Consider the following 27,933-nt stretch of genomic DNA (forward strand, 5'->3'; position numbering starts at 1 on the left):
GAAAAAGTCAATGGTGTAAGAGAGTTAACAACAGAGAAATTGAATACAAGCAAAACATTCAATTAACTTTTACCAAATACAAGATAATTTAATTTTCTATTGGCTTGAAGATTTCTGAAACATTTTGTAAGTTTTTGTTTTTTTCTATTTAACTTTTTATTGAAACATCAAAGGTTTATTAAAAAACTAAGAAACTATTTGACCATTTTAGGATTTTGGATTCGGCAACTTATTTGAAAGTAAAGAAAAACTTTAAAACAGTTTTAGTAAATTAAAAATATACAGATCAGTCAAAAATTAAATTTTAATTTGCCTGGTGATAGTTATTAGTTGCCAATTTTTTTAAACTATATTTCTCTGTTGTTTTCTATGAGACACAGTAACTAAAGCTCACATTTGATGGCAGCCATATTGGATTGCTATGCATTAAAAAATTTTTTGCTTGTTTTTGATTTCTCAGCTGTTAACATCTTCACAATATATATATATATATATATATATATATATATATATATGCAGATTAAATTTGATCAGCTCAATTTAATCAAAGTACAAATATCTATTGTAAATTCGTTTTCAATACTTCCTTCCATTAAAACATATATATATATATATATATAAAAATTAATACAACCGGATTTATACTTTTACTAGAAATAAATTTATATACTAAGAAAAAACAACATATATTGTTCCTTTATTTATCATCGATAAATTAACTTGCATATTTCTTTTATTTTTATACATTCTGACCTTTACTTGCCAATGAAGAAAGAAAAAGATCATTTTGGAATAAACATAAGTATTTGTACACTGTATATTAAATCCCTCACAAAAAAAAAAAAAAAATAAAATAAAATTACAGAGAAATAAATTTGTATATCTCTTATTAAAATGGGACAAAACCTTATTTTTGTGCTTCAAATTTTTCGAACAATAAAAATTACCTATGTATATTTTTTTTTTAAATAAATATTTTTTGTAAAAAGTAAATATAAATGGATTCGAATCATATCATCTTTTCCCAACCAATGCAGGCCAACACCAACAATAAATCACTGTACCCTGAGGATGGTTTATAACAAAAAAACACTGAGAATATCATATTCCCGGTGTTAACATTGATCAATTTTCAATATAAACACAGTACCCTGAATTTAGAACCAATCATAAGGGAGATAATTATTTTTTAAACTTAACACAAAGTTTTTTTTTTGTTTTTTAATTTACTGTTCAACTTAATAGTGAAACTATCTACCCCATCCCTTTGTTTCCAATGTTTATTTAGTAATAAGAATCAATTTATAATAAATATTATATTTAGTTATAATCTAATAAAAATTTTATTGATTAAAATTAATATGAATAAACATCTTGATGCTAAACTTCCAACTCGCAGTAGCTGCCTATGTTTCGGTGGCAATTAAACTTGTTCAGGGTGAACAACAGTTAACACAATTTTTATTACAATTAAAAGTGAAAACAAGTTGATGCACAGAAGAAGGCAATTTGAGAAACCTAGCACAGAAAAGTATTTCAGCTAGTATATATATATAATTAAAACTACAAAGATAAATATGATGTTTATATCAGAAACTATCGCAATATTAGAAAACTCAATACACTAGACTGAGCATTTAAATAAACAGAAAACTTGACGATAGAAATTGAATAAATTACAATATTTATTAATCCATCAAAAATTCAAAGGAATCATAATAAAGAAAATCTAACCTATAGATTTTTAAAGAAAGACTCTTCGTCAAAGTAAAAAGTGTATCATTGATTAGCATACATTTGAAAATATATAAAAATCCACAGGTTAAAGATTTTTCTTTATTATAATTCCTTATTTGAATTTTTCATGGATTAATAAGTATTGCAATTTATTCAATTACTATTTTCACACACACACATATATATATATATAGTCAAACCTTCAGTATTTAATTTATAACTCAGGGCATTTATAAATAGGCAACAGAAAAAAACAGATTCCAATAATTATATCTTTATTTTCAAGTAAAGAAATTACTTTTTTTACTTACAGTAGTTTCTTGATTTATCCAAATAATCAAGGTTTTCAAAAATAACTAGAATTTTCTAGGACAATAACTAATCAGAAAAAGCTAGAGAAATATGGAAAAAAAATTACAACTTTCCTGGCTTTTTTCTTACAACTCATTTCCTCGAAGATTCAAAAGATTGTAGATTATCTGAACAAATGTATAAATGGCCCTAAAAGTGAATATCTTTAGTTGAAAATAAAGATATAGTTGATGGAATCTGCTTTTTTTCTCTTTCTATATATATATTATTTTTCATGTATCTACATTAAATTTTATAAGGAGATATATTCTATGCATCAATTTTAGTATTTACTTCAACAGTGCTCAATATGTGAGTATAGCTAGGTAGTACGTTATGGAAATCTATTTATGGCAATTAAGCTACACAAAAGCTCAGTGAACATGAAATCAACTCCTCAAAATCCAAACAACTAAATCTCGATAGCAGATTTTGCACATACAAAGATTTCAGTATCTTTCAAAAGAGCTTTAAAGTTTTATAAAAATAAATATGATTTACCTTAACACTTAACTGCAGTTCAAGCAATCATCTTTTTAAAATTGTATACAACCTCATTAAAATTCGTACCGTCAGTTTGGAGCCCTCATTTTGCTTAAAACATTGATCATATGGAAACCGTTCAAAGCAAGCAAATACTCTCTATCAGACACTATACATACAAGTTGAACGTCTTACCTTTGTGGGCTTGGATTCAAAGTTCTAATATTCATCACGTGACTTGGTAAACATTAACAAAATTTTCATGACAATTCAGAGCACGTTTTTGATCAGTTCAGCATTTGACTAACCTAGAAAGTCAGCTTGCATGACTTTTGGAAACATTTTTTCATGCTCAGAATTCATGAAGTATAGAACAAACTGCTAGTAATAGTTCATGGCTACTGAGACAGTGGGTCTTTTAAAATACTGTTTCACTAAATCTGGCAAATTACAGCCAATGTACTACTTATCCCATCATGCACATACATTTTTGAGGAGTTGTAACGCATCTGAACATTGTATAGCTCGGACCGAAAGTTTTGTAATACCATGAAAAGAAATCTGAATACCGATAACAAACCACAATTATTTTTATGCTATCATATTAAAATAATTAAAACCATTTTCACCTTAAAAAAAAAAAAAATTTAGATTTGGATTCTTATAGATTTAATATTTAATTAATACTTTTAACCAGTAAAGGGTAGATGACTTTTTAGGGTATTCAAGGGATGATTAACATCTGGTGCGGCTTTTTATGACAGGCAAGCAAGTAGTCAAGAATTACTGATGGAGTGGTCCAGCAGTGATTTGAAAGCGTCAGATTATACAGTACACCAGTGGTTGTTGACGAAAATACTGATGTTAAAGAGGCTGCAAGAAAGTTAATTTTGACAAAAAAAATATTCAAGATCAATTAAATTGCTGACGGATACATAAAGGATATGCTGTGAAAAAAAGTGATTTTCACTGATGAATCAATTTTTTGCTGCTTTGGGTTAATTTGTGTCCAAAGACTTGTCAGAGAAAGATTCCCTCCCAGCTGCATAGTGTCCACAATCAAGCATCTGGATCTTGACATATTAGCAAGTGCTTCTCCTTTCATCAGAGAATTAGCGATTGTACCCAAAAGTACATCAATGAACAAGGAATAGTAATTGAATACCCTAAAACATCACCTAGCATCAACTGGTTAAAAGAATTAATTAGAACAATGTCAAAAAGAATAAAACTTATACTGAAGTATAAAGAAAGGCACATTAAGTATTAAATTGATAAAAATCTAAATACAAGCAATTTTTTTTTTACTTGAAAATGGTTTAATCATTTTAATATGGTAGAGCAAAAATAATTGTGGCTTGTTATTGATAGTCAGATTTTTATGGTGTTGTAAAACTTTTGGCCAGAGTAATACAGAATGATTTTGTTACTATAGTGTGGTCACTAGAAAAGTGTGAAATTTGAGGTTGTAAATTTTATTGCGTTTGATTTTGATTTTGATGCCATTCTATGGACGGAGGCAGCAGAAAACAACCTTCAGACTTTCGAAAAGCAGGTGATTACTCTTTTCCAAAGTGAAAATCCAAATTGGAAACGGACAAAGTGTTTATTTGATAATGTACTTGCAACTTTGAAATAAGGAAGTCCTGAAGCTGCTGCTAGTTGCCCAAAAAAATGAGTCTAAGAAAAACAAAAATAAATAAAACGACTTTCTTACTTTTGTAAAAATAAATTATCGGTCGACAAATTTCCTGTTTTTCTAGCAATCACAATATATTATTTAATCATTAGAACTTCTGAATGTTATTAATACATTTTAATACAAGAGTTTATTAATGCATTTCCAATTATTAGATAATCCTTGAAACTGCAGTAAAGTTTAATGAGCATTTATTATTGTTATCTATTATTATACTAAAGCAAGTTTTTATTCCTTCTGTATTTTTCTTGTATATTTTAATCACAAGATAATATGCGAAAATATTCCTCAATTTGATGATTGAGGTGGGTATTTATCTCTCTCTCTCTCTCTCATGGCAGAAAATGTGACACGAGTTGGAAAGTGGGATTGAAAATCCAGCTCCCCAGAGGAGGAGGACTCTGGTCCACAAAAAATGCATAGACAGTCTTGTTGACATTCTCTCGTGGGGTGGGAGCGGAGAATTAGCAATAAACTAAACCCTTTTCAAAGAGAGATGGTAAAAATGGAGAGGGTGGACTTTGTAGAATTGCGCAGGAATAGTACAGTCATCAGGAAAAAGCAATTCAAGAAATAGCATAGACTGTTATTTTTGTACCAAGGGAAAAAATCCTCCACTTAAACAATTTGAGGTTTGAGTTATGTTCAAAAAAAAATTTCCATTTTAATTGTTCTAATTAGCCAAAATTTAAAACTCAGAAAGAAACCTTTCTCTTATTCAGTTTCTATATGTCACCGAAATCTTTTGTTATTATATTGTTTAACATCACAGTTCTTATTTTCTATACTATCACTCTTGTTTCTTCTACTCTCTCTCTCTCTCTGTTTTAATAAACAAACAACAGTAATAAAAAAATAAATAAAAAGATTGGAACAGTCCATTATAAGGTAATATACATAGATGTAGTAATATTATTTAACATGTATATGTAGAGAGGGACATGTATCAAGCAGGAAGACATTAATTTGGGATTTTTTTTGCAAAATCACTTTTTCCTAATTCAAATAAGCTAATGGATGATTCTACAGGCTACATTTTATTCTGGTATGAATGTTCAATTTTTGTCTCCAGATCCTACCAAAATATTTTTATTCAGCTTTAATGATATGTTTGCGTTCTTATTTTTACTAGCAGGTTGCCATATTTCCATAAATTTGATATTTTGTTTGAAATTTCATTTCATATTTACATGTACATGTTGATATACTTGGATGTACAACATTCACTCTTATCAACTAATTAATCAATCATTATAAATTTTGGAACACAGCTGCTAGTAGTATGGGGTAATATGAACTATATTTAGTTTAAATTTACTTTTATGCAACGGGAGTAAGAGACGGGTGGAAGCCCTTTTTGCAAATTCCAACACCTCAAATTCTTGTAAAAATTTAACAATAGGTATAAGATGTAAATTAATATCTCCTCAAATTTCAGTTTCTTTAAGCAGCATAATTTACTATTTAAACATTTGCATTGAATTTAATGCATATTGATTTGGCACTAATTAAAGCAAAATTCCCTAAATTTCAATTTCTTTTTAAGATCCTTTAAGCATTACATTTTAGACATTTTCTAGAATGAAAGTTCTTATTTACTTGCTTCCCCACGAGCAGAGTTAGACACAACGTTGGTTTTTAATGTTAGGAAAATTCAGCATCCTCAACAGAGACACTCTGGAAAGGGGGGGGGGGGAGAATAAAAAATTGCCTCAGTCTAGAAGGATTTCTTTTTTACTGATGGAAGTAAAAAAATATGTGTAACAGAATAGATACTACACTTTGCTTCTAGTCAAAATCGAAATTATGTAATGGATTTTGATGATAATTGGAATAAGGATTCTAGACATACAGTTTAGTATCATTATATCTTGACTTTAATTTTTTTCTGAATTTTTGAAATAAGGACTGATAATTTGTATTTTTTTTTTTTTTATTACTGTTAACTCTCACAAGGTTTGGAGCAATACAATCTCCAACTTTCTTCACGTGTATCTTGTCAAACTCAGGAATCTTTATATTCAAAGATTCTAGAGTTCAACAAATATACCTGAAGAAGGTCAGAGGTTATATTGACCAAAATGTTGTAAGAATAATATTCAAGATGAGAACAGTTGTCCAAATAAGTGAAGCAATACAAATTATATCTTTATTTTAATATTTATAATGGGATATAAAAGTGATACAAAACTGCTCTCGTAGGAGAATTAATTTTACCCATTATGGGACAATTATTATTCTTGTGCATGTGTGTGTGTAATATATATATATATATATATATATATATGCATATTAGCTGGATGCCCGGCATTACTCGGTTGTGCAATACACTTAAACATGATATTTTAATGTATGCAGATTGTGTATGTATTATTATAGAATCAATCCTCTCCATTAAATATTATGAGGAATTTGCCCAGTGTATTAATTAAACAAAACAAAAAAATATATAGAAAAATAATAATGATAACGTCGTTCATCAAATTCCATCTGTGTTTGTTTACAATATCACGTCAGCTGATATTTGGTCTTCATGATGAAAGCTCTAGAAACTCACTTCTGATTAATGTTTAGTTTTAAAATATGCAAACAAAATGATTTGCAGCAATTTTAAATGGTACCTCTTTTATTGTAAATTGAATTAATAAGTAAAAATTAAAATAAAATAGTGAGATACATGTGGGCTTGAGCACAGGATCATTCGATCTATAGTCGAATGCTCTACGCTGAACCATATTTCCAGATGTCAACACACCTGGGTTTTTTTCTAAGAAGAAATTATTTGTTGACATTTTATTATCTCCCTTGCAGGTAATCTAAAAAATTCCCATGTAAACATTCTTTTTTTATCTATAAGAAAAAAAGACTATTTTTATAATCAGATTTTTTCGATTTTCGATACTTATCAGATGAATTTCTATACAAGACATATCAAAGAATACTGCCAGACATAAATGATCTTTGTGTGAAATTTGCAAAAGATAGGTTCAGACGTTTCGAAACCTATGGGGAAGGAATTCACACACACAAACACAAAGTGACTTATATCATAGTAGATATATATTTTTATATTGAAGTTGATGAAATGAATAAAAAACTCCCAAATATTTTTTAATATAGTGAATTAAATGATACTTTCAACACAGTCTATAACACTGTGCATAAAAATTATGCAAAGTTATTTTGTAATATTTTAAAAGTCAAACAGGAATCCCTTTAACACATCCATACTTAATTTGAACTAGCATTATTTTTTATATCATTGGCATGAATATATTTTATTTTACTACAGTTTTTTACTGCAAATACTTATTCTGGCAATAAGAACTTTTAGAATGGAAACATTTTCCTTTACTCACCAAAACAGATTAAGGGAAGTTATCATGTGATGTAATGTATAAGAAGTTCTCTCCCTTGAGCTTTATTATTTATTTTTTTATTTATTATTATGTGTAACTAATGTGGAGGCGAGAAACACACATACAGATACACTATATATAATCGGAAAATACTTATTCCAGCTAAAAAAAATTATTAAAACGCAGCCATTTTCCCTTATTCATAGAAATACATTAAAGGGAAGTACTCATGGCCAAAGATACTTGGATTCATAAAAGTAAATATATATATTAATTAAATTATACAACTTTAAGTGCGTGTATGTATTTGCGTTACTCGCCTTCACATGAGTTACACATTATTATTATTTGTTCTTTACTACTGATTAATGTCAAGTACTTAAACTTTTTAAAAATTACTATTTCACAAAATAATTTGATTACGAAATCGAAATCAAAATTAATTTGTTTCTTCATAAACAATTCAGTTATATTTTTCTTTTACTCCCAGGTAACACCGAGTAACTGGGTAAGTACAAGTTATACACAAAAGCATTCCGAAAGCATATGACAAGAAAATTGTTGCACCTCTGATTTAAAGAGATTTAAACCGTAGGAAATTTCATAAGATTTACTGATTCTGAAAATGTTTTTGTCCATTTTATAGATCTTTATATATATATATATATATATATATATATATATATATATATATATATATATATATATATACGTATATATAAAATAAAAATTACAATTAAATTTACCTAAATGATCCAAGATGGTAAAATTAAAGTATATTATAAATATTAAAGAATTAATATTTATAAAGTTATCTCAGCCAGATGTAAAAGCTCGATAAAACCAAATAGGAAATAGAGCTTATAATACGAGCAAACAGTTAATAAAACATGTTAAAAAACACTTTGAAATGAGTTAAAAACATATTTAATCTGAAAAGGAAATACTAGATAAGTGGATAGTCCTTAATCCGCAAAGTTTCAAAGAAATACTTTCCTTCTAATCAGAGGGTAGGAATTAGCAAAATGCGGGATCGGATTTTGCATGCAAAAGTATTTGATGAAACAACAAGTAAGTCAAAGATCTTACTTGAAGACAAAAAAAGTGAAGCAGAGGGAATATGGTGAAGAAAAAGGTGATTACACATGAATGGATAGTCTGGTGGAAGATAAATAATCCAGTGACGGTAGTTTCTTCAAAACTCCGCGGATTAAGGACTAACCACTTATCTAGTGTTTCCTTTTCAGATTAAATATGTTTTTAACTCATTTCAAAGTGTTTTTTAACATGTTTTATTAACTGTTTGCTCGTGTGTATATATATATATATATATATATATATATATATATATATATATATATATGAAATTTATATAACATCAAAACCTTAAATGTTTCTAATTTTCCAATAGACTTTTCTTTTTTTTTCTTCTTTTTTTTTTTAATTCTATGGCCATTATTTCTTTAAGCATTTTGGTTCAAATCATTTAATTTTTTCTGGAGTGAATAATGAATAAAATTTCATTAATCTCCATTTATACAACCCCATAGACATAGCGCTCCGTATCCATAAAACCCCAGTAGACATAGCGCTTTGTATCCATACAACCATGTAGGCAAGCTGGAGATTACTCATAGAAATGTAAGTGAGAGAGGGAAGGATATTAGTTTTAATAATTTGCGGAATAACGACAACATTTCATTTCAGAATTTTAGACAATAATTACTTGCATTTTAAATCAGAAACAATAATAAAAACATACAAGTCATATGAGCCGTCCATCCCAAGCAACACCTAATAACATTTGATATAACTCAATTATTTAGAAAAGTTTCTTCATCTTGTCTAAATGGCAACAGTTCAAGTTTAACATGGACACTTGCATGACGTTTGAGGTGCTCTTTGCGAGAGAAAGCTCGACCGCATATTTCGCAGGTGAATGGTCTTTCGCCAGTATGGGTGCGAAGATGTCTCCTCATCTTATCCCGACGGACAAAAGTTTTGTCGCAGACGTCACAGCTGTGAGGCCGCCACACATGGGAAGCCCTGTGCCTTTTCAAGTCCTTTGACTCAAGGAAAGCCTTGCCGCACACATCACAACAAACCGGCTTCACATCGGTGTGAGCAACACTCACGTGTTCTTGAAGCTCGTTTTCGGTAAAGAAAACGTTTTCGCACTGGTCACAAGAGAAAACATTTGCCATAGCTGCATTGAATTGGTCCTCAAATGCTGTCAAGTCACCCATGTGTGACAAAAGGTGACGCTTCAAATGCTCGCCCCGAGTGAACGACATGCCGCACAGATTACACTGACGTGCCTTTTCGCGCGCATGTATTTTTGCATGCCGTTTCAACTTGTCTTTACGTGGAAAACCTTTCCCACACACCTCACAAACAAATGGCTTCTCACCTGTGTGAAGTGTGGCATGGCGTTTGACATCACCCCGCCTCGAAAACGTTTTACCACAAACTCCACAATGGTAAAGGCTTCCACCAATCGAAGATCTGGGTGTGGATTTTAAATCTTCATTCAGTGTGAAATCATTTGTGTCACCCCCAAATGAATCCATTACAAGAGCAGGAGGAGAAGAGGGAAGGGCGTTAGGACCATCAGCTGGAGAAGGACCATCAAGCATCAGTAAAGAATTATCAGCCAACACCAGTTCGGGCTGGTCTTCGTGATATTTCTTCATGTGTGGTTTTATTTTGTCTTTGCGTGCGAAACCTTTGCCACACACTTCACAAACGTACGGACGCTCTAGCGTGTGCATCGTACTCATGTGTCTCTTGACATTCCTCAGCCGAGTAAACCTGTCTCCACAAATGTCACAGTGAAAACGCTTTTCTCGTTTTAATAATTTGGCAGCATTTTTCCCCGAATCGTCACATGGTTTTGCCTCTGTGTGCGATTTTGTGTGGAATTTTAAGGCACTGTATCGGGAGAAGGCCTTCCCACAAACTTTACAGACGTATACAGACTCCTCAGTTGCCGTCAAGTTAGAACCTGGAGACAAAACTACCCCATCGGCTTCCTGCTTTATAGATTCTAGATTTGCATAGTGTGAAAACTGGTGTGTTTTTAATTCGTCGCTTTGAGTGAAGCATTGGCCACACACGTGACATTGGTAAGGTTTTGCATGTGTCATCATGTGAATTTTTAATCCATCTTTACGCAGAAAATATTTCTGGCAAACGTCACATTGGAAAGGCGTCTCTCTCGTGTGGATCAGTTTGTGTCGTTTTACATGCGTTTTACGTGAAAAGATTTTTCCACAAATGTCACATTGGAAAGCTTTTGGCTTGGCATGAGATCTCAGGTGAGATTTCAAATTGCTCTGCAAAGTGAAAGTCCTATCACAAATTTCACATGTGTGAACAGGTTTTTTGGGGGTTTGTGTCCTTAATAAGATTTTTAAACTGCCCCCTTCAGAGAAGCTATTTTTACACACTTCGTAACAGACGGGGGCTTTTTTTTTCATATGAGTTTTAACATGTTCTTCATAGGAAGACTTTGAATTAAATGTCTTTTCACATTGCTCGCATTCAAATGGTTTCTGCTCAGTGTGTAGAATCAAATGAGTTTTTAAATCATCTTTGCTATTGAACTCTGCATCACATATCTGACACTGGAATGAGGACGATGGTGATTCCTCCTTCCGGTAATGTTCCTGTAAGTGCTCATTTAACATGGTCTTTTCTGAAAATGTTTCACGACATACATAGCAACAATATTCCTTATCTTCAGCTGATAATTCCATGTTGCTTCCTCAAGATGACAAGCTTTCAGAGTTTGAGTTCCTAGAAAAAAAGAAAAAAAAAAAAGAAAAGGAAAAAGAAATTTATTTATGACTCGAGTTAACCTAACATCCATTTTACTAGTGGAATAACTCAACTTTTTCAGTGGGATACCTAGAACAGTATCATACCATTAAACAACCAAATTTTAAATAAATCTATTTTCATGATTAGGCTTGCCTGCTGAGCAAACATGACTTAGGTTCCTATGTTATTGTTAAATAAATTTGTTTTTATTTTGGAAATGTATTTTATTTAGAACTTCGGGACCTCAATTCCTTATGCAGTTCAAGCCAGATATTTACATAGTTGATTAAATAAAATGGCTATCTTCCATCTTGACATTATTGACTCACACCAGCAACGCCATAATAAACTAGTTATAAGAGTAACGGAGAGGATGCATGTTATGAATAATGGAGTAAAAAACATTTAAGGTATTTTTTTAGATGAAGATTCATAATTTATATTATTCAGACTACTATTTGCATTTTGATTGTGATTTTCACATTTTGATCAACGTAATTTTTTTTTTTCTAGTGCATCTTTTTGAACTTGGATGTCTGAATGGAATTTTGTACATTAAAAGTTACATAGGCTAAAATCGAGGTTTACCCCCATAGATCTGCAGTATTTTGTCTATGCTCATGCATATTAAAAAGGTTACCTCTTGAAGGGTGTGACTCTTCTCCATGCAAGGATGGTCATTCACTATGGAGAGGTGTCACAAATTGCAATCACAAAGGTGCTATTTGATGCATCGCATAGTGCTGAATGCATGGAGACCAGTTGAGGACACTACAGAAAGCAGTTTCAGAAAGATACTGGCCCTCTGCAATATGGAACCATCTATATATATAAAAGCGATGTATGTATGTATGTATGTATGTATGTGTGTTTGTATGTCTGCTAAAAAATTTCGACAGACAGAACAAAAATTCACAAATTTGGTCTCATATGACAGCCCATCCTTCGCCCAACAAATATCGAAAAATTGGCCAAAAACGTGAATTTTTTCACCCTGAAATCAGCACTTTTCTACGGGGATGGGGGGGGGGGGGTCAGCAAAAACTGTCCTCTCATGACGAGATCGGTTCTACGCATGCATCAGACGATGTCATAACCTGATTTAGTTTAAATATTTGAAGAACTGACACAATTTCATGTACGTCATGTTAGCTCAGTTGGTTAGAGCGTTGGGTCATTATCTAAACGTTTTGGGTTCGAATCGTGGTGTGAGATTTTTTTTTTTTTTCGATTTTTTAAATTTTAATATTGAAGCAGGGCTATTTAAGCCATTTTTCACGTAACGTTCGTTTTTCTGTTTTTTTTTTTTTACTTCGCTTATTCGTTTTTGTTTTCTTTTTTGTTTTTCCGATTTTTACATTTAACATCGTTCGTTTGCCTTACGTTATTTTTTTTGTGTTCTATTCTTATGTTTTCATTACCCCCCCCCCCCCCCCGCTTTATTTTTCAGATAAGTTTTAACGTTCGTTTTTCTGTTTTCTTTTTCGTTTTTTTTTTTTTTACTTCGCTTATTCTTATGTTTTGATTAACACCCCCCACCCCCGCCCGAGCACACAGTCACCTACAAACACTCGGGCAACGCCGGGTACCCCCCTCCCTAGTTAATTACAAATAATAAAGTCACAATAATAAAAAAAAATTAAAAAATATATATATTAGTAATCTGTAGAAATAAATAGTAAGATTGTACATCTTAAAACAAAAATAGGTTCAAGACTCCCAAAATTCAAATTTCAGTCAATGTAACCTTGCAGACCCATGGCATAGTGGATAAAGTACTTGGTAAAATTCAGTTGTAAGTTACACTCTTCTAGAGGTTGAAAGTTCAATCCTCAGTGCGAGAGACAATCCAAAAATACAACTTCGAATTACTTAGGACTTCTACCCAGTTATGATTGATGGAAAATGTTTGAAATTTTGTGTCAATTCTCAAGTTCGACAAGATATACCTTAAGGTTGGTAGTTATATCGACCAAAACATTGTGACAATAACACTCAAGATGAAAACAGTTCAAATATGAATTATTAATCCTCATCTCAAAGTTTTAGTCAAGAAAATGCAGTTTCTGTTTTATAGTCATTCAAAAATATGGTGTGTCACATTGGTGATCGTCTCATCAGTAGATGTGATCCTGAATTCAGATTTTTATCTGCAAGATTATCTCAAAGGATAATGTTGATCAAAACAATGTTTACACTATTCCTGAAGTAAAGGTCATCACATGCCAAATCAAATCAAGTCAAGCCAAGAGAGGCAAAGTGTGTGAGAGTTAGTGACAATTTTGCACTGTATAAAGTTGTGCTCATCATTAAACAGCAGTAAAGCAAAGACTGTTGGATATTCATGACAGGAACTTGGTGAACAAGCCAGGCATAGACTGGAATTTATTTGTACAGCATATGGTTTAATTGCAGAAAGGATTATCAATTTTATTAACAATTCCACAGGTGCCAGTTTCTTTGTTATTTTCCTAATGGGGTTCTATAAATGTTTTAGTGTCTTAAGTTTCATCTTGAATTGTTTTTGCTAATTTTACTTTTCAATATTTAATAAAGTTTAAGAGCATATTTTTATGGGTCATATGGTCTTATGTTGGATTGCAGACATTGTGAATTTTATTAATGATTTTGTGGGTTGCATTTTTTCATTTATTGAAGGAGTCACCTTATCATTACAGGTGTTGCCATGTTTGAGTGTCTATTAAAATTCCTGCAGCATAAAACGTTTACTAGACTTGATTGTACGAAACATTGAAATTGAAAAAAAAAAAAATGCAAAACAACAAAATTAATGATTTGTAGCACAGTTTAAACAATATGGTAACACGTAATCTTATGTAATAAGTACAATTTAAAATTTCAATAAACTAAAAACTACTTCTCAAAATTTAGCATGATTCTAGTTTAGGATTATTAGATTTTACGTACAAAATTGGCCTTTTCTATTTTTCCATGGTGGGGTTATTCTAAATAATTTCTATTTCTTATGTTTTAATATATAAGTATATTCTGAAGAAAAATCAAATTCTGGGAGGTTTTAAATTAATATGCGTCCGAATTTTTGAGATAAGGATTGATAATTTCTATTAATTTTTCTCACATTTTAACCAATATAACCTTTGACCTTCTTCAGGTGCATCTTGTTAAACTCAAGAATCTATACAGAATTTCAAACTGGACCATATATTTAATTCATGGAGGTAAATCATAGGAGAACAAAAGTTTGAATAATCTAAATATTTTAATCTAATCAAGTGATGTAGTTTGCTTGAAGCATTGTGCATATGTATAAAGGGTAGTCATAGAAAATTATCACAATTTAAGAATTGAATTCTTCAATTGGAATTGAATTGGAAGTATGCCAGTATTAAGAATTTCAAACATAACCCTTTATTTAATCCATGAGGGTGCTTAGTCTTGTTTAGTCAACCATGACTGGATAAAAGTCTCAAGTAATTTGTAATTGTATTCTTAGTATTGTCTGCACTGAGGATTGAACCTTTAACCTCCAGAAGACTGTCACTTGAAACTGATTATTACTAAGCACTATGTCATGGATCCTTACTTTTACCCAGTCATGGCTAATGGAATGAGAGCAATCTACCCCCTGATTAAATAAGGAGTTCCATTTGAAATTCCATGAGCATCCAAAATGACAATATGGTTATAGCAACATGGTGATAGCAACAAATGAATAAGAGAGATGTTGGACATGCTGTTATGAGAAATGATTTAATACTGAATTTTCACGCAAACATAAAAATCTCAAAATTGGTTCAGAATTGAGGAAAAAATGTAAGAAGTTGAAGGATACAAGGTTGAAGGTAGCAGACCAAACATGTGGGTGAACAAAAGAGGCCTCCAAGACATAAGAGTGACATGATGGTGGGATGAGGAAGTTTTGAAGTGTATCAAAGAAAAGCACAAACAAGGGAGTGAATCGAGCAAAGGTTTAATGAATAACAGTATGCCTCTAGTGGCAAAGAAGACAGCAAGAAGAGCAATTTTCAAAACCAAGATGGAGGGCTGAGCAAGGTTTCCAGATCTACTACACAGGGATGACCAGAAGACTGAAGTATTTAGAATAGCTAAAAAGAAGACAAAGGCAAATATGAATATTGCTAGAAGTGCATTTGAAATGACAAAGGAGTGTTAGCAATAAACAAGACATGCTATTATGATTGTTGAATACCAAGTTTTCATGGGACCAAGAAAATGTGCGAGTTGTAAAAGCAGTGGGTATGTGGTGTATCCGTACAAATGAAGAAATTGCATGAAAAGCTTAAGCTGAAGAATAATAAGGTTGCAAGAGTCAGGTGAAAAATAAGATCATAAAAGAAGAGGTTATCCTAAAAGACTGGAATCTTCGTACAATAGTCAACCATTACAAAGGGTAAAAGAGGAGTTCTGGGTAGAGGTGATTACTAAGGCTTAAAGATGATGTATCATATTCTAAAAATGGTTAAGAGAATAATTGAGCAGCAAATAAGTCAGCTAAGCATAGGTAAAATTCAGCTTGGTTTTATGCCTGAGTGTAGTACGGCCAAAACTATATTATACAGAGAATATCTTGGTAATAACAATTTGTATTTTGTTTTGTGAATTTGGAGAAAGCTTTTGACAGAGTGCGAAAAGATGTTTTCTAGTGAGTTTTGCATAAATTAGGGACAAGTGAACGGTTGTTTAAACAATGTATAGAAATGCTCAAAGTCATGTTAGAATTAACAGTACATTTAGTGACCATTTTAATGTTAAAGCAAGAGTACAATAGGGTTCTATATAAAGTCTTACTTTTCATTTATATCTTAAAAACGTTGTACAAGGAGTTTTATACAAGTTGATGATTTAGTGCTTGTCTGTGGAATACTTATTTATTAAGTTAGAAGCTTTAGGATGCAAACTATGGAAAGTAATGGTCCGAGCGTGAATGTTACTAAAAGCATTAAAATGGTTATCAGTGGCTGTATTGTATTGTATGTTAGAAAGAGGAAAATTCCCTTCTCAGTTTGTGTAAAGTGAGTTGGAAGTAACTCAATTTTTTGTAGTACTTGTGATGATTGGGTACACAAGAATTGCAGTGGTAGGTTTAACCAGTTTATCTGCAAAAAGTGTAGGATAATGGAGATGGATGAGAACTCAGATGTGAAGAAATTGTACCTGAATGATGAAGATGTTGAGGTTGTTCAGAAGTTTTTTTCTACCTTGGTGATATCATTGGAGCACAGAGAAGAGCTGGTAATTGCAAGTGTGAAGAGCAGATGAAGTAAGTTCAAGGAGCTTCTGCCATTAAAGCAGAGCTTTACCACTGCCAAACAAGGGAGGAGTGTATCAGGAATGTGTATGCGATGTGATGGTGCATAAAAGTGAAATTGAGTTTAAGTGAAGGACACATATTGTGTGGGCACAACAGATGTAATAAGTAATAATTAGTTCTAAATGAAAGTGTTATGCAGGTTGAAGGTTCAATCCTACGCACAAGTGATACTAAGAATATTATTAGAAATTATTTAAGGTTAATATCTGGTAAAATGGTGGACAGAAAGAGAGCAAGCTATACCCATAGATTAAAGGTTTATACAAATTCCAGAATACAAGAACAAGCATCTGAAGATGGTTGGAAAATATATCAGCCAAACAATTGTGAAAATTTTCATCCACCAGAACCAAGAATTATAATTGTCACATTGATAGATTTTTTAAAATATCTTTAAAATGCCTAAAAAGTAAGCATGTTAACTTTTTATAGCAGGCGTGTTGCAGAAATAATATAGAAGTATTTAAAAATGGAAAAAAGATGTCTAACATTTTATCTTTCAAAAGCTCTCTATAGAAAAGAGCCATAAATAGCTGACTGATCTATCAGGTTGACAAGAAAGTTCTTGCGGTTTTTAACTTTTGAATTCAGATGAACATATCTTGGTTTGAATAAAAATTTAATAATCAAAATAAGCACCATCAGAATCAAAACACTTTTCCCAACGCAAAACAAGTGTATTTATGCCAGTAATGTAAAAATTTTGTGTTCCAGTGACGATTAAGTGACTGAAGGCGTTTTTGATATTGCTTAGGTTTTTGAAGCATTTCTGATGCAGAAAATTGTCAAGATGCTTGAAAAAGTAGTAGTCGGTAGGTAAGAGGTCTGGAGAGTATGGTGGATAAAGCAGAGTTTCATAACCAAATTTGTTCAACTTCTGCAGGGTTGGTTTAGCAATATGTGGTTAGGCATTGTCATGGAGGAGAATTGGGCTTTTTCTGCTGGGTATTATTGTCAAAGTTTCTGATGCATTTCATCCATTTGTTGACAGTACTTCACCGCCGTAATGATTTTTGCTTGCATTCAAAAAACTAATGGATGAGATTGGTCACAGACCACCAAACAGTCAGCATGATAATCTTTTGGTGTAATTCTGGCTTCGGAAAGTGTCGTGGAGCTTTGTCAGCATCTAACCACTGACCTGAGCATCACCGATTGTCATAACGAACCCACTTTTGATCGCAAGTCACAACTCGGTCGAGAAACAGGTCATTCTTGTTGCATAAAAGAAGGGGAGACACTTCATAACAGGGTTTCTTTTGGTTGTTTAATTCATGAGGAAATCATTTATCAAGTCTTTTGTCTTTCCAATCTCTCAAGTGGTTGGAAATCATATGTTACATTTAATTCAGAAGCAAGTACTCAAACAGTTGTACATGGATTGGCTCTGACCAATCGTTGTCAACATCCGATGGCTAACCACTATGCTCATCATCTTCAAGATTCTTGTCATCACCATGAAATTTCTTGAACCACCATTGTGCTATGTGTTCAATACTAGTTCCAAACACTTGGTTAATATCATGAGCTGTTTCAGCAGTTTTTTGGCCTACTTTCAATTGAAATAAGAAAATTGTGAGAATTTGCTTTTTTTTTTACCATCTTGTATTCAACCTTCTGAAAAGACAATTGTTTTAAAACGATTGTCATTTAAACAATTAGAGCGAAAAATGCTCTTTAAAATGATAAAAAAGTAAAGGTTTATAAATCAAAACTTGTGCAAAAACTTTCTTGTTAACCTAATAGTTTCAGTGTTGTAAAACTGAAAAAGTACATGTTACCCATCAATTCTAATGCACCGAATATGACATTTTTTTTACAACTAGCTTAAGGGAGTGCACTTTATATCCAATAATGTAAGTATTTTGTATAATTTCTGATTTATTCAGACACAAACTTAAAAGTACATAGAAAGCCCCTCTCCCTCTTGAAAGTATGCTGCAATCTTTCCCAAGATTCAATTCGTGCAAACTTGGTTAAATTCTGATAAAAACACTTATACAATAGAAGAAAAAATATTGAATATGGAAAGCTCCATGAAAGATGATCCATGATTTTTATGAATTAAAATATTTCAAAATATTGTGTGTGGTTGTGGGGGTGGGGTGCTTTGTGTTATAGATTAATGGTGAGAGGACTTCTTATCTACATCATACAAACCACAAGACTCTCATACTAACTACAATATCATGTCAAGTAATATTTGTGGAGCTGTTCTAGGTAATAAAACTCTGCCGTTTCCAACCCTCTAATCGTAATGTTCATTATCTAATTGACAATCTTATTAACAATTATTCATGCAAGTAGATCAAGGGCATGTGCTCACACTGTACACATACCCTTGATCTACTTGCGTGAATTTTGTCTAGAAATGGTCCAGGTCTCATGCTCCTGTTTACTTACTTCTCCCCAGGACAAAGTTTGATATGTGGTGACTCCTTTGTTTAAAAAAAAGATCAGTTTTTAATGTAAAGAAATCCAACTCTCCTGAAAGGGGCACTCTAGTTTTTGAACAAAAATAAAAATTGTCTCTGTTTAGAAGGATTTCTCTTTCAGTGACTAAGGATAAAAAAAAAAAACAAGTGCAGCAATAGAACATGCACTACATTTTAGTCCTATATCTCCATGTTGATATCAATGAAACTCATTTATGGCTAAGATACAGAATAAATGCTGCCATAGAATGCATCATGGAATTGTATATGTGTGAATTAATGTGGAAGCAGAAATATAAAGGAAGCAATCTTTTTATGCAAATACTCAATGACAGAAATTGATTTCATTCTCTTAAGATTAACCATTTGTTTTTACTACAACTTACTATTAGTGATGAACGGCACCTTGATATCCTACAACTAAAGTCAAGGAGAAGCTTCCTCAACCATGTAAAACTTCTAACATTTCAGGGAGATACCAGACTACAGTTGTAGATCAGATGACTAGAGAATACCGCCCCCACCTCCTGACATGGAAATCTCCACTTTGAAGACCTCTAAATTCAGAACACATTTGCTCCAAAAAACACTCAACCACCTGAGAACAGAAACAAGGTAATCAAAAATTGCTAGGACCATAGATGGGTCTAGAAATCTGACCCAACAACGAATGTATAAAGGAGGATTATACGGTGCAATATTGCCTTGTCTGCCCTCTACCACCAACATATGGTCGTGCCTCTACTGCCCAACTGATGCAGTTTGAAAGATCTTTCAGAAGGCAACAATAATGCAAAGGATCATGTAACAAAAGTGGAAAACTATTGTAGGACAACATGCTTCAAAGACACACAAAGATTACAATCCATATTTTTATTAGTAGCAGGAATATTTGGAGAGGTGGGTGCTCTCTACAAAAAAAAAAAAAAAAAAAAAAAAAAAAATCCCAATTATTATAGAGTAGAACCCTGGGATACGGTTACTCTAGGATACGTTTTTTTTTTTTTTTTCAGATTACAATGTGGAATACAATGTTTTTCCATCCCCTGGTTACGGTATCTGCCTCGCCTTACAGTGTTATTTATAATATTATTTGATTATATACATGTACTAGACTACCCGTGACCCGTTGGGTCAGTATGTCATATTACCTATGGAATTCATGTATGAGCGTGACACTTGTGATGTAAAGAAAATAGTTTTTTTTTGACATAACAGAAACATTTCTATGAAAGTATATTAAAACGGAAAAAGAATATAGATAGATTTCTATGAGTCGTTCTGTTTATTATAATTGATTATTTTTTTTTTTTTAAATTTACAGTTACTGAATTAAGTGGTCGGCTATACCTATAGGTAAATGTGCACTGAACAGATACCATAATACTTATTATAGTTAAATTCAAATTTTGATATATCTGCTTTTTTTTTTTTTTTTTTTACATCGTTCATTTCTGTATTACGTTTTAAGTTATTTTAAACCCCACTCTTCCCATGTTAAATAATAATTTCAAAATAATAATGTTAATATTTCAGCATCCCAATTGTTCTTTTGTTTATTTTAAACCCCACTCTTCCCATGTTAAATAATAATTTCGAAATAATAACGTTAATATTTCAGCGTTCCAATTGTTTTTTTTTTTCACATTTAAATTATCCAAATAAACAATTGTTAATACTGTCTGCTTTTTTTTTTTTTTTTACATCGTTCATTTCTGTATTACATTTAAGTTATCTTAAATCCCACTCTTCCTATGTTAAATAATAATTTCGAAATAATAACGTTAATATTTCAGTGCGCAGGTCATGCGCGCATGCGCAACCAGATGTCGTAAACCGGAAAGTGGGTTACATACATCGTTACAAGGTTATTTGAGTTTTATAATTATATAGATTGTATACTGTACTGTATTTTGTTACTAATTTTTAATGCTGTATCCCAAGGTTTTACTGTACTCTTATAACTAATTTTGTTCAAGTAGAATCTCCATAGAATTGGATGAGTAGTTTCCAATCTTTTAATATGTGAGGATTTGCTAGGAATTTCAGAAATGACTTTCTATTTAACAGTTGAAATAAGTCACAGAAAAGTGAGAAATACAAGTAATCACACAATTTTATTAATGCAGAGATTTTGAAGCATTAATGCATACCATGAAATTCCTTGTAAAAAGTGGCCTTTTGGCTACAAGTAAAATGTAATAGCTGTTCTGATAGATTTCATCTTTCCTGCTCCTCTATTAGTGAGGGTATAAATTATTCAGAATGACCCTTTTTAGGTAACTGGATCTTGTCTATTTGAAAAACTAACCTTGTGTCTAACTCTGCCCTCATGATGAAGTAATTAGGAAGCTATTTAATGTAGTCATATTCATTTCTATATAAAAAAACAAACACACTTCCTGATATATATATATATATATATATATATATATATATATATAATTGTAATTTGTATTTTGTGTCTGAAAATTAGTCATTTTGGAATATCTTTTAACGAGTTACAATTGGAGCTTGTCCGAATGGTTATAAAGCAATTGTAACAACAAAGAGATACATTGTATAATAAAACATGTTGTGATATATGGTTGTCTTGGTTATTATGGAATTATAATATATATATATATATATATATATATATATATATATATATATATATATACTAGCAGGTCAGCCTGGCTTTGCTCGGGCCCTATGTACTGTTCATCACTTTATGTGCATATGTATATATACATATATATATATATATATACATATATATATACATACACATATATATATATCATATATATATTAAAAAGTTTGACTCATGTCCAGGTAAACTACATCTAAAATTTAAAGATTTGCAGAGGAGTTTGGTAGAGTCTACAAAGGTCAACTCTGTAAACTTTGACTAGCAATACACATGGCCGTTAAAACGCTTTGGATAATCACAGATTTCAAAGGGTTTCTGCTAAAATAGTCATATTTTAAAAACCAAAGCAGTTTAAGTCTTCAAAATACCACTGTTTTGTTCGTACATGAATATACTTTCAAATGAATTAGTAAATAATAACATACATTATAAATTTTTAGAGTTTTAAGCAAATAAAGTGATAAAAATGTGAACATCATAAAACAGCATTTTTGGTAAGATTTTGTAATGCCCCCCCCCCCCCGATTTCTAAATATTCGTACCGTGTTTCTGTGAAGAATTTTTTAATGAAATTTGGAAATTAGCCATTAGAGATGTCATTTTTAATAATTTCGAGTGTCCGAAATTCATTTGACGACTCGTTTTTTTTGTTGTGTTAAAAAAAAAAAAAAAGATTTCAAAATAATGAGTACTGAAAATTTTGAAATAAAAATCTTTTTACTATGTTTATTCGTTAAAAAGATGATTGAACAGTGTTTTCTCTAGTGGTACGTAGCAATTTAAAAACATAATATCCGAAAAAAGTCGTTATGAATTTGAATCAAGACTTCTGCAGCGATAACATGGCATAAACAGACTTTTTGTTTTTGTTGTTTATTTTTATTTCAAATCGATTTTTTTTTTAAATTGAAAATCTGGTTATAAATAAAAATTCTTACATGTTTAGTTAGAGCTATTTTGTTATCAACCCTACAAATATTTTTAAAAATTGGGTAGTAGTAAATTTTACAATATTTTAACAAGTGAAAATGTAAACTATCATTGTTTTGGTTCACGTGTACAAACGGTACACACACTTCTAATTTTCGTCCCTTACAAAATGTTTTCAGTGAATTATTATCGGATGGAAACTAATCTACCAGATTATTAAAAATAAAATAAAAAATAATCAAATTTAAATATTTGTAAGAGGTGCTCAGTTAAAAAATAAAAACGGTAGGAAAAGACATGAAATGTAATCAAAAATCAAAATAACATTAATTCAAAATTTTTAACAATTTGTCAGCTTTAGCAAAACCTTGTTTCTTTTTTTATATTTAAATAGAATTTAAATACTTGATATTGATAGCATCATGTTTTCTGTTAGAGGGACGTCACTTTTTTAAATAACATTTATTTTTGTCTGTTTGTCATAATTCTTGTAAAGTTTCACAATGGTTATCAAACACCCTCTTAAAAAAAAAAAAAAAAAAAAAAAACTCGCTTAATTTTATGTCTAATCCTAGGTATGAGTGGCAAGCCTCCTCCTACAACCTTTAGCCTTAACAATAACGCTAAGTACAAGTGGCAGAGCTCCCCACTAAACAAACTTCCTCTGTAAGTTCATATAAGCGTAAAAAAAAAAAAAGCATAAAAAACGTTTAAAGAAAGTGCACATGATTAATCTCCCATAAAAAAATAAATTGGTCAACTGTCCTAAAACGCTAGGATCGTCTTGAAATGGTGAATTATTTTACATTTATGTGAAATCAACCCCCACTCTAAATTTTAAAATTGTTTTTGTTTTGTTTCTATCAAGTCTTCAGGATGTTCACACATAATTTTCCTTAGCCCTATCATTAACCCAAAGTCAGTGGCAACCTCCCCACCTTCTCATAATTAAGACCCTCTTAAAACCACGCATAATCGCCTTTTAGAATACAAACAAACAAAAAACCACCCAGGATTTATCTATCATAGGAAAAAGGGAGGGGGGAGTAACTGCCCTAAAACGTTCGAATGATTCAAAATAAGAAATCATTTTACATTAAATTCTTAAATAATCTTTGTTTATCTTTTAAAGTTTTTCAAGTTGTTCACATGCAATTGTCTATAAAGGTAGAATCACATATTTTGGAGAGGTGGTCAGATGGGGAGGGGTAACAGAAGGTATTAATCTACAATAATACCAAAGAAATATTGCAATATATTAATTTTTAACCAATCCTAGATTACAATTTCAGTTTTTGGCACATAAAATGCATTACAACTAAACTTTGAGTTCCCTAACTTCTTTTCTTTTAACGAATACATGGCATTTTTAAGCAATCGCAGCATATTTATGTGCATTTACTGCAGATTATTTAGAAACCATTAATTTCTGGAGATTTTCAGTAGCATATTTAGATTCCTTGCACAAAAATACACTTATATGGCAAATTTCATTGCTTAGTCTTGTGTTTTAACAAAGATATAGCATTTTTACTGAAAAAGTAGTGCAAAAAATGTGACAAAACGCATATGGTCTTAAAGAGGTGAAAATATCCAAACACGCCGGGCATAAAAATAGTCATAACTTCCTTGATTTTAAAATTTTATAAAAGGTTCTTTCTTAGCTTATCAAGCTCTTTCTATATATACTAATATTAAAATATTTTAAGCCATTTAAATTTTTTCATGTGTATTGCTACTTTGACCTCTTGGCAGCAAAATTTTTGCCTAAAAACTGATTAAAAAGCTTGCTGCCTGTCTGAATACTTTTTATGTAAAATTTCAAATGTTTGAACCCAAAATTGACTGAATAGTTTGTTATAGACCACAAAGGTCAAATCTTTTGAACTTTGACCCCTTAACAGCCAAAATTTCGGCCAAAAAACTGATTAAAATGCTTGCCCTATGTCTGAATACACTTTATGTAAAATTGTAAATGTTTAGACTAAAAATTAGCTGAGTAATTTGGTAGAGACCACAGAGGTCAAAAGTTTTTTAAATTTGACCCCAATTTTGACCTCTTAACATTTATTGTTTTGGGCTCAAATCAAATTATAAAGTTTGATCCCTGCCCAAGTAACCTACATTTAAAATTTCAAGTGTTTAGACCCAAAATTCGTGGAGGAGTTTGGTAGAGTTTTCAAAAGTTGAAAAATTGAACTTTGACAGCCAAATTTCTGCCCAAAAACCGATTAAAAAGATTTTCCCAAATCTCAAGTCTGTAGACTGAAAATTGACAGGGAAATGTACACACACAGACAGACAATTTCACTTTTATAGATAGATAGATATCAGAATGACATTGATATCATCGGTTTCAAATCAAAGTGGACCTATAATAGGCCTTTTTTACCGCTCTCTTCAGCCTCTGTTTATGACTGCCTCCCTGAAAAACAGAAACAAAGGCCGAGAAAAGTTCGGGTAAATTATATTATAGGTCCCTATTGTTAGGATTTGGAATTGACGGTACTGATCTTGTTCTTATCATCTATAATCCATGTGTAAATAAATATTATGTTCTTATTTTATTATTTTCTCATTAATCAAGCACTTTGCTAAGTGCTCTCCCACACACAATAATGTATATTACATGTATATACTAGGTTCATGCAAAGTGAATGGCCGATGCTCAAAATGTATAAACATTTTGACCTCTCCCTTAACATAAAAATTCACCAAATATCAGAAAATTAACCAATTTTAATGAAATTTTCACTATTTTGTGCTGTAATGGTAGAGGCTTTGCACCGAGGATCCCCTTCAACATTTATTTTCAAAAGATGGAAGATTCTTTCAGAGGACCCCATGTGATCTGGATGAGGCTTTGTGCACTTTGTTCTCTTAACAGTAGAAAGTGGTATTGAAAGATTTCCTGCCTTTTGTGCTGACTAAGACCACCTTCATGTTTCCCCACGATTTGTCCTCACGGAAATTTTGATAGGCCTGATGCTCCTTTGGTTTGTGGCATGTTTCCATGTTGTTAGATGCAATTTTAATGTTATTTCAACATTATTCTTATCTGTAAATATAAATAAGCATATAGTAATCTTAGGAAAAATACTTATTTTAGTGTCTATTCTGTTATGTCTGTGTATATCTACGTCCGCTGACAGAATGCCAGGGTTTCTACTGGTACCATATGCACCACTGCACCAGTACAGCCTGTGACAGGTATGCTACTTGGAAGGAAGTTGTCCATGTTATGGTACCAAACCATTACGATCACGAAAGTGGGAGTGGGGGTTACTCACCATGCACCCAAATGACCTCATTAATTTTTTGGTTTGTTTAATTTCAGAAGAGTAACAAATACTAACAAAGACCAAAGTGTTTGGGAGAGGTAAGCAAGCACCTCACTATAGATACTACATAATGGAAAGGTGAGCATGGCACTCGAATAACCTAATTTAAAATAATAATGGTCAGAAGTTAAACATAATTTTAAGTAGAGAGGTATGGTGGCCGCCTATTCAAATCTCAAATATGTCTTAAGACAGGATCGTTACAATGAAACGCGATATTTTTGGTTTCAGAATAGAAACAGTAGATAAATAAATTCTAGATTTTATTTCGGCACAAATACCAGAAAAAAATCCGTACTGATATAGATTAAACCCCGTGGCTGCCCATATTGACTTCGTAAACTTCGCTAATGCGTTACAACAGCCAAAAGAGACTACTCAAAATTAAACCCGAGTGCCTGAACTTTTTTACTGATATAGTTTCATTTTTATTTTATTTTTGTAATTATTTTCAGTAGCGTTGTTATTAGTCACACGGGTAGTAAGTGAACTTTAAAAAAAAAAAAAAACTATTACAAAAATAAATAAAAAAGCAAAAAATGTGCAAAAAGTACAATGTGATATAATAATGTAAATAAATCAATAAATGTTCTTTTTTCCATTTCAGGAACTCTGGGTTCACTTTGAGGTGGTCACCTTTCGGTTGTTGTTATAAGTCGTTACGGGAATTTACGGAGCCAATATGGAAAGCCATGAGGGCTAATCTATACAAGTACCAAAAAGTAAAATGTATATTTTTTAAGGAGAGAAAACCCAAAAACCACGTTGCAATGCTTACTTTTACAACGCACGAAAAGATTTCAAATACAATGAAATCAAAGAAAAAAATGTAACAAAAATAAACTGAATTTTTCAAATAATCTTAAGTCCTTATTCATTTAATAACATTGTGAAAATTAATTATTTATATTAAAATCAAATAAATACCTTTTGCTTGCCGAAGAAAACAAAACATTTAAAAAGAAATAAATTTCGTATGTTTTTAAAAAGTCAATATTTAAAAACTACGACGCCCTCTCACAATCAAGACAAAATTAAAACGATTTTAAATAATAATCCAGGTAATATTTTTCGTTGTCAAATCCTTTTTAAGCGATGACTATAATAACGTTTGTTGTTAAATAAAACGGCCAACATACAATCAAACTTTCCGGGTTTAGTTTGTTTTTGTTTTTAATTTAGAGAAAAATCTAAATTTTTAATAATTTCTTTCAATAAGCAAAAAAGAAATTCCACATTACTCCTCCTATTAACTTGACTCCCCACAACGATATAGTCCACCCAAAGAAAAAAAAAAGCAATAAATATTCACATGTAAATAAACACAAGAGTTAATGAAACAACATGAAAACGAACGAGGAATAAATGGATTCAAAATAGTTACCAGAGACTTTTTTCCCTTTTCAAAAATCTTCGGGTTTTTTTTTTTTTTTGTTTTTTTGTATCGGGGGAAAAAGTGGACCTGCCCTTCAACAAGGCTGGGCCAACCGGTGTTCAGCAAACACCAGTCCGCTGTAATAAATGACCCGGAACATGAGAAAAGAATCCTTTTTTTTTTTTTTTTTTCTGGCTGAGAATGTTCCCCTATCTTATCATTTATATATAGATATGCTAGCAGGAAGACCGACGTTGCTCAGGATTGGTGAAGATCATTACAATGTACTTTTTCACTATGCTTATAATATTGTACTACTCCCCCACAATCCGCCCCCCCCCTCAAATATAGTCGGAAGAAGCTGAAATGTTGGAAAATACTTTAAATTAGTGTCTTATACATACGGTTTAAATTTAACTAAAATCGAATATACATGGCTCATTTAAAGGTTA

General features: G+C 31.5%; 1 protein-coding gene and 1 long non-coding RNA gene across 4 annotated transcripts; one reads left to right on the forward strand and one right to left on the reverse strand.

Moving 5' to 3' along the window:
* Positions 1-9,338: 9,338 nt before the first annotated feature.
* Positions 9,339-27,628, reverse strand: LOC145242443 (uncharacterized). Of its 3 annotated transcripts, XM_080105497.1 has the most exons (3): positions 27,491-27,603; positions 25,681-25,823; positions 9,339-11,427 (listed from the first exon to the last, which is right to left on the reverse strand). In XM_080105497.1, exon 3 carries the CDS (start codon positions 11,385-11,387, stop codon positions 9,444-9,446), a length of 1,944 nt encoding a protein of 647 aa, XP_079961623.1. In that variant the 5' UTR covers positions 11,388-11,427; positions 25,681-25,823; positions 27,491-27,603; the 3' UTR covers positions 9,339-9,443. The 3 variants fall into 3 exon arrangements, with proteins under 3 accessions (XP_079961623.1, XP_079961622.1, XP_079961624.1); XM_080105496.1 differs by lacking the exon at positions 25,681-25,823 and having other exon boundaries at positions 27,491-27,628; XM_080105498.1 differs by lacking the exons at positions 25,681-25,823; positions 27,491-27,603 and adding an exon at positions 27,034-27,229.
* LOC145242444 (uncharacterized) lies at positions 26,063-27,063 on the forward strand. The gene is made up of 2 exons (XR_013862737.1): positions 26,063-26,184; positions 26,714-27,063. It is a non-coding gene; the product is annotated as an uncharacterized LOC145242444 (long non-coding RNA).
* Positions 27,629-27,933: the final 305 nt, after the last annotated feature.

Source organism: Euprymna scolopes, chromosome 21 (genome assembly GCF_053919585.1).
Source record: "Euprymna scolopes isolate OS-2025 chromosome 21, ASM5391958v1, whole genome shotgun sequence".
Classification (NCBI taxonomy): domain Eukaryota; kingdom Metazoa; phylum Mollusca; class Cephalopoda; order Sepiida; family Sepiolidae; genus Euprymna; species Euprymna scolopes.